The following is an 8,842-nucleotide window of genomic DNA, read 5'->3' on the forward strand; positions in this document are numbered from 1 at the left end:
TATACAATTATGAGAATAAATGTTCTCCCGACTTCCCTTTTGAAGGAAACGATTTAGCTTTGAATGTTTGGATTGCTTAGATGGTTTATGTAGCCGCTTAGTAACTTATCTTCGGCATCAAATGATCGTCGGCTGCCATTAATGTGGGATTATTTGCCAAAATTCATGATTATACCCTGTAAATACGTAACTGCAAGTTCGTTTTCTCGCGATGACCGCAGATTTGAAAATTATGATATTGAAGTAGAAACTGTACCTGTGTGCAATCCTGTAAGGTTTCCGCTACGGCCAATAACATCACCGAATAATCCCTGATCGCCAGGTCCTTGCACGGGACCTGTTGCTGATCTTGGCTCAAAGAAGTCTAAATTTTCAAGAACAACGTCCGCAGAATATGTTACCGAGAAATAGGCGAGGGATCTACTAGCTAGGGGAAAGGGGTAGATAACGAGGCTTATATTAAGATAAGTAGGGATATTTTTTCAACTGATAGAAATAGACGCAATGTCTCACTTGGATTCTAGCAACAAATGAATTAATTACGTACATATTCGCCGCCACTCATCATGGTTTCCCTCCATCTTTCAGCCAATCCGTCTACCCTTTTTCGATAGAAGTTTCGCCATTAAGGAACGTATACAAATGGTTTTTGAAATTGTCTTTACTATCAAACCCACTATTATAAGTTTTAATTACTAGTAGCTGGCAAAGATAATTATTCGTTGGCATGGCTTCTGAGAAATATGGTAGTTGCAAACAATCCTGTTACTCAAGCTCTTGTAGGTAGATTTTAACGACATTTTATAATGCATAATCTAGCTTTATCGTGGAGAGAAGTGACTTTAAATGGATAAACGGCTTTTTTTTTCGTCGAGGCTCGGTCAATCTATAGTCATATAGGGTTTCTTGTTGGCCGTCTTATGTTTTTCGAACATTTTCCAATACGTAAAGTCTCACCAAAGGGAAATCATGGTCCCTTTGGGATAGAGATTTGCTTAACTCTGGACTTAAGTGTACTTCTCGAAGCTATTCACTCCCTTCTTTGCTTTATAACAACGTGGGGACAACGTTCCCCGTCATCCGTAACACTTCTGTGTAGAAACCCATTATGGTGGCAGCGTATTGCCTGATGCTAGGCGAGGTGTTGAGGGTTGAGGGAAACTAGCCTCTGAAAGGAAGTTACACGCAACTCATGAAGTACTCTAGTACGCTCCTCATTTCTGATAAAATTTCGTACATTTAAGTCGCCTGGCAACGATCAAATCGTGGTCGATCCTGTCGGCCAATTAACGACTCATTTGCCATTTGGGGCATCGGGTCGCAGATTGGAACAAAGTACATCTTCCAAATCCAAGATGCCTAAGCCAGCGCAGTCCTCTCCGTTGAAGAGTTCTTGCTGTACGCGGCGCAAATATCCCGGGCAACTTAGACAGCTCTCTGATTTTGACAAAGAGCAAACTAGAAAAGGTGTCAAAAACAAGGCACTTTTTTCATAAGGAACAGCCATCTTTGGAGCCTCTATGTTTCAAATATTACGTCCGGTATACGTCGCCGTTAGACATTACATCAAACGGCTGGCTCCCAGCACGAAACGGAAGTGTGTCCGTGCCTAGCTTCAAACCTAGACGTCAGTGTGTCCCTAAGATTAGCAGGCAAATACTTCACCCACTACGCTATCACGGGAACTATCTAGGGGTCTTAAACTCAACGTAAAATTCCGTTCATTACACAATGAAAATACGACAAGTTTAAAGAGGAGAGCACTAGCGGATAGCTTACATAAGTAAATAAATAGTGGAAAGAAAAAAAGAACAAGCAAACGCCTTTATCGCTTGAGATTTTCCTAAAAAAAAACTATCCGTTTTATGATAGATTGTCAGTCGATCTTTAAGAGCCAAGCGGATTAGCAAGCAAAACATATGTATGAAACAAGTAAAAGTACATATATATGGCTCTAAATTAACCAGAAATAGAATACGCCTAATTGTTATTTAATTATTACACTGGATATTACATTTAAATGATAGCAACATATGCGAGGTAACACGGAAATCGTGGGTCTAGTTGATCTGGGATTTAGCTGAGGGAAGCTTGCTTGACAGATGTTAAAATAAGCTAAGACCACAATGAAAGAATACTGAAATGTTGCTTTGATTTCGAAGTCCTCTTGTTGTCATTCCGAATAACCTGCAGAGCTCGTCCAGGCAAAAAAACAGTAAGTTACCTTAATTTGATTTAGTTAACTTTTAAAAGCGGTATTAGTGCTAGAAACATGGTAGATAATTACCTTACAGATTGAGGCAATGTGCTGCATAGTAAAAATAGATCTACATCACTATTATTTGCTATCAAAATACCAATATCAACAATATATGTATGTCTCTTAATGTAAATAACAACTGGTTTACGGAATAATTACGCGGTCTGTCATCTGTTTCGACCGCAGGGAGTAACAACTAAACAGTTACAGATGAATACAGACAACTACCATATTACGCTTTTTAGAAAATACGGAAAAATGCTCGATTCTTCATCAGACACTAACTTTGACGGTCCCTCTCGCTTTACTATAAGACAATTGTAAATAATCCTGTAGATTTTCTAGTTTTTATAAAAGGTTGATGTTTAAATCTTGCTTATCAACACTAAGCCTTATCTTTACTTGCTGTATTTACTACGGTAGATTTTAGCTTAAGCCAGTGTTTTCTATTTTTTTGTGGTAGCATCCACCTGCTCTCACGCTCTTTCGCGTCTAATGATCCCAAACGAGTACAGATAGAGTATTGCAACCAGCTATAGCGTTCCATATTTTGTTACGAGGATGACAATGATTCTACGTCCGCCACCCTCTACTTACATTCGTATTTGTTTCCTATAAGAAGTGTTTGACTACCCGGCCAGCTCGTCATAAGGAAAATGTCACATATTAAGAGAAACAATCCTCTCGAACGTCATTCTTCGATACGAACCGTTATTCAGCTTTCAGAGCGTTAAAGAACGTGTAACACGTGCCTATGAGGTGAACTGAACGCTAAATCGTAAACTATTCCAAATAAAATTTGCAGCTTGTTCTCTTATGGAAAGAAGAAGAGAGGCAAGAAAATACTGTTATTTATTGATTTGACTTAACCTTATTGGTATTTAACACATCCTAACCAGATAACCCTATGTACAACCCTAGATTTGCCGGATCGTAAGTGCTGTTCAGTTCAACGCTGAGTTGTTAACAAACAAGAATGCTCTAAATGTGTGAATGGTCCTCAATGCTTCGATCTCAATCTCTATGTGAATGATGAACATTTGCAAGTGAGGATTCGTAACAAACAGTATAATGAATGCTCTGCTGTTCAATTGAAATGTTGTTTATTTCCTTAAAACAGGATGAAGCTGTCACAAGATAGGTGCATGTTGGCGCATGTGAGTCTGTCTAGCTGGATCCTTAATTGTGGCATTGAGGCTTACCTTGTGCCAGTTGCTGGAACGGTTGAAGTGCGGCGCTGAAGAGCCGTCCGCCAACTTCAGCGAGGCCAATGAGAGCTTTCTGTCCTGCCTGTGCCAGTCCACTGAACGTCCCTAGAGGTTCACTTTGACCGTTCCCAACAAGGCCGTTTAAAGCAGGAAATATATTGGCCGGATTCGGTTGAGCTCCTGTGTTAGCGACGGCTTGATGTATACCTACATATCGAATCGTTGTAGAGAAAGAGAGGAGCAAATGGATATATTTGCAGATAGGGATGATGAACCCGTCATTTTCCTGTGGTCAAGGTTTACGTATTTGATGTAATCAAAAGGTGACTCAATGTCGAAGCACAAACTAACGAATGAGGAACAGAACTATTGATGTCGTGGGCCAGCCTAGAAGGTCTTTGCTAAATTGAAATATAGAACCTGAATTTGATCCATCAATGAACTGTTCTTAGGCGAATTTATAATAAGTGATTTCCTAGTCCCATGAGCTTCGTAATATTAGAGACTGATGCTGTATTGAAATTTGTGAAAAAATAATCCCTATTGCTTTTTTCCTGCATGTCGGGTATATTTCCACAAGTCAGATCACAGCAATGGCAGTGTTTCGGAGGTATGCCGTAACTGACTATCTGTTTCTTCCCTTCAATGGCGACATACGTTGAGTCCAGCATGATTAAGCAAGGCTTCAACTTTTATACCACGGATATCAATTTAACCACTATATATTTTCAAAGTCAACAGAATATCAACGTTTGTAAGTTATCTAGTGTCCCTGTCGCTCATTCCTCTTTCCATTTCGTTGAGCATCACATTGACAAATATACGATAGGCCAACGTGTCTCTTCGAGTGCTTGAATCGTTTTATGCCTTCGAGGACTATTAACGTATTAGCAATCACACCCCCTCTAACCTATTGATTCAAATTATACAAGGTTGGCTTGTCAAAGAAAGGACTCGTTGGTTTCCGTGTGCCATTCACACCAATTATATATTGCTTCGATTTTTATATGCTTCGAGGAACGGCAGAACAGGACGTAATACTCAAAACATGAACCTAGTCATACATATATAATAGTGATAATATAATTCCCTAATCAGTTTCAGCGAGTTACTAAATATTTCAGCTGATCGTGTCTGTCCCTTTAATAGACAACCTCACGTACTTTATGTGACTTCAGTGCTTCACAGTGCGCTTCGTCCGTGCAAGCAAATAACCGATAAACGTCAAGAGCGACTCGGAAAGTTCACGGTTTTTGTGATTGGGCCGCCTTACCCACCCGCTCGCTTACTTTTACGCTTCTAATAGAAGTAGTCGTTATTGTTATTGCTGGCTCATTATGAGATCACAGCGACACTGATGGCCGCGGTAAGGATTATAATGATGGTGATGGGGCTTACGTTGTTTGGCTACCGCCACAATGCAACTCGATTGCCAGTCCTCCATGATGTCATAGCCTTGAATAAGACTTGCCAGCTGTGAGAGAAGGTTTTATCCGATCATCGGTCTTTCACACTGCCAACGCTAATGTTGGTAGCTCCACTGACCCCCTTCCTACTCTCATATATACGTTATCGCCACTATCATATATGCGTCTATCTATTTGCCTTTCGTCAGTTGCAGTAATACGTGTTTGAAATGGTATATCAATCTTTGAGCTCTTATCGCCACGCGCGCTTGTGCTAGTGGGCCTTATCTTCATGTAATCGTAATAACCATCAGATGCGATTCTGCAGAGATAGGACGCAAGTTGGTCACGAGAACGCTAGTAACAGCGATAGTACTAGCAACAGAGGGATAAGGCCATTCTGCGGCAGCTTCTTTGCCAAAAAATGACTGAACTTTCGTCCAGCTTTCGGCATCCATCCAATTGATCGCTCTGTGGAATATACCATGTTATTGTTGCTTGAAACTAACAGCAGATATCGATGGAGTGAGCACTTTCAGAGCACGGAGACAAGTGCCATTTTTTAGATCCTCATCGTAATAAGCCACACTCATTTTCGTTGCAGATGGACAAAACCGTCCGGTGATTACCATAGCTCTTAAGAAGTAAATCATCCTGCTATACAGTAATAATTGTAGAATGAATCTAAAAAAGTAACATCTATTTTTAGACAGAATTTTTGAGCGAACATATACGGTATCGCTATTAAATAAATTTTAGGGGAAAATCTAATTTTCAAAGGGTATTGGTAATTGGCAGAAGATTAATGTTTCACTTGGATCCACGTAAATTCTAGGACTAAATGTGTTTTACCGTAGAATTATTGCGTTACAAGATTTTTCTAATTTTTATTTCCATAATGTAAAAATAACAGTCTCTGAAAAGACTTCCAGAACCATAATTACTCATTCAAAAACGTATTCCAGGTATTGAAGTTTGCATATAAGAGTCGATACGAATTTATTTAGCAAGCCAATGAATGTCTGACACCAAAGCAAATTAGGGAAACTCTATTAAACCTAATATTTAACGATGGTCGTTGCATTTAATCGGCCAGCGGGCGACCTTTCGTTGCTTGTATCCTATCAGCTCTTGGCTCCTACCTATTTTACCTAGCGACCGCTGGTGGCCGTACAGCGGGGCCACTATATCGTAAACTTAGCACTACGGAATAGTCGTAGCAATGTAGGTAACTGGGTTTGTATACACGGTTGGCGACACTGGAGAGCAATATATGCACGTCGTACTTACTCAAAAAGTGGATATCCCAAACTGTATCCTGGATATTCTACGCTTTCAATTGTTTCTTTGAAGTCAATCCTGGATTTAGGACAAAACAGTAATGCTATTTGGCAAGACAAAAGTATTGTTTCAGCCGTTATGGAGAAGTTTTTGACAAAATGATTCTAATGTGTATAATATAATGTCTTGGATCGAGAATTTCTATTAGGCAATAGATGCCGTTAATAAAAGTCTAATCAATATCAAAAAGCCATCTTTGTAACTTACGTCGAATTGGGCGAAAAATATTAACTCTCATCGAGGTAATAGTAACTGTGAGTGAAATGTTAAACCCAGAATTAAAATTAACTTATCAAAACGACGTTTGTATTCGTTCTGGTTAAGATTCATTTTGTATTTTCCTCGTTAAGCCTAACGCAATATCAGTCGTTTTAAAATGCACTTTACACTAACCTGGAGCGTATCCGATTTTTGGAACTTTGGCCGAATTCAAAAAATCTGAAGTTAATCCCTCAGACTTCTTCTCTTGCGCAAGGACGGTACAGCAGCATATTACAATAATTACTCCGAACTTGGACATTTTGGACGAGCGGCGATAATTCAACAACATACGTTTAAGACTCAACTTTCGAAAGGAGCTCGTGGAGTGCGCCACAGCGTTTCCTTGAATAAAATGATGCCATCGTGCTTCGGTGAGCTGCCTAAATTTCCGTGTTTTCTCCAACTACTTCGGCTAAAACGCGTCTAACAGCTACCGTGCCGCTATCTCTGACGCATTTAAGGAAGTTGCGAGAGAATGTCCGCTAGCAGCTCGTGCAGCTTCGTCTATCGTGCAGGTAATCAATAAACAGAAAATAAATATCACATCAGCATGAACGTCTATAGAATGATGTTCGTTCGTGAGCTGGCAGGATGTGTATAATTACAATCGCCTGCATGACGGGCAATCGTCTCATTATTCTTATTATTGTTATTATTTTCTTCGCTAAGGTCACTGGTGTCAGTCTAGAAAGAGCCAAGATAGAAGGCTTTTGTAATACGCCATTCGTCGACCACAGCCAAAATGGCTGTTCCGTCAATCCAGTGATACGTTTCAAACAAAGGAGGAGAATCGGACTTCAAGGTATGAAGTCATGATATAGTATCGTCAGGTATGAACAGGAAGGTGGAGAAAGTAAAGGGTATTATAATGAGCGCATATTGCACCTGGATAGCCCTCTAACAACAATAAAGAAGTCATGCTTCTATTTGTTGGTCGTTTGCAAAACCACCTAAGCCCGTCACCTTCCAAAAAATGACTCATACCACAATGAAAATATAACAGAAAATTTACGGCAAGAAATACAATTTTCTATATTTCTACATAAATTTTTAAAATCTTGTATTGGCGTTTTTATAGAGGATTTCCTAGTATTTGTAGACGTCATAGGCTTATATGGTTTTTGACGCGTTTTGCATGTTGCGCATGCGGTGTGCTTACGTTAACACAATGTAAAATTATATCGAAAACTGATATTCTTAACTAAATAACAAATAATGAGACGATAAACAGATACTTACAGAAGCTGCATTTATTTACCCTTCTATCTAGTGAAAATTAAATATATATTAAACTTATGTGATCGTCCTTCCTTCGAAGCTTTAAAACACTTTGTGTCAGAATTCATCTCACTATTTTCTATAAGCAATAGTTTTAGTAAGCATAACCAATATATAATAATATCTAAGTGGTTCAAACATAAAAAAAAAAAAAAACTTTAAACCAATCCTTTATATTAGGTAAAGCGTGAAAACAGGTGTTTGAATATACGTATAAAGCACTGTATACGAATCTATCCGTTACGAGCTCGTGTGGATTTGTGTATATAGCTGATGTTCTCTGACGAGTTTCAACTTCTTTTCGGTCGAGCAATGCGCTTTGAAATGGTACATTTAGACTTTTGTGTTGTAACAACTTTTACCAATAATGTATTCTAAATGTATTTTTTGCTGCTATTTTTCAAGTTTGTATAGGGTTTTGTCGAGTGAATTCCCCAGGAACCAAACAGATACACGGTATATTCAGACACTTATTTAGTCGAAGACAGGAAGCTCTATTGCAGCCACTGGCGCTTCTCTTCTATAAACAAGACTAGTTATGTAAAACTGAAGTTCGTTCAGATGTAAGATTACTATTGACATTTTGCCTGAACATGAGTATCGCATAGAAATCCCTGGAAAGTTGTGCCTTGAAGTTCTTGGCAGTCTATACTTGAGCTAAGTTAATCGCAATAAAGCTGGGGTCGACTGGGGCTAGCGTCCAATTAATATTATAGGCTTGATTGACTTAAGACCATTAAAGCATCCGTCGGTTGTGCGTGGCAGAGGGGCGCGACCAATGATGAAGCTAATATGACCGAGTCGTCGATATACGACCTTTACGCAAACGCTACATCACTAAACAAATAATTATAAAATAAATATAATAAATGATAACAAACGAATTAAAGGATTGTCCGACCAGTTAGATTTATATTTGTTATTATTACTTTTGCTATTATTACCTACAATTCAATTTTTATACTATACGATAGTCAAGTATAACTACTTTGTATTTGGTTATAGTCCATATATGAGTATCAGTCCTGATATTATGTAGCTACTTAAACCACTTATATATATCGTTCAGATGATAGTTCATGCTTATA

At 38.8% G+C, this 8,842-nt stretch overlaps 1 protein-coding gene across 1 annotated transcript in view; it reads right to left on the reverse strand.

The window, feature by feature from the left end:
• The window catches only part of LOC111264363 (uncharacterized), a 9,088-nt gene extending 2,211 nt beyond the window's left edge, over positions 1–6,877 (reverse strand). Inside the window, exons 1-3 of the mRNA XM_022840203.2 lie at positions 6,609–6,877; positions 3,463–3,675; positions 257–364 (exon numbers count right to left, since the gene is read on the reverse strand). Of these exons, the coding sequence (XP_022695938.1) occupies positions 257–364; positions 3,463–3,675; positions 6,609–6,765 (478 nt within the window). The 5' untranslated portion in view covers positions 6,766–6,877. The remainder of the gene's footprint in view (positions 1–256; positions 365–3,462; positions 3,676–6,608) is intronic.
• Between the last annotated feature and the right edge of the window lie 1,965 nt (positions 6,878–8,842).

Source organism: Varroa jacobsoni, unplaced genomic scaffold (assembly GCF_002532875.2).
Source record: "Varroa jacobsoni isolate VJ856 unplaced genomic scaffold, vjacob_1.0 scaffold_850, whole genome shotgun sequence".
NCBI lineage: Eukaryota > Metazoa > Arthropoda > Arachnida > Mesostigmata > Varroidae > Varroa > Varroa jacobsoni.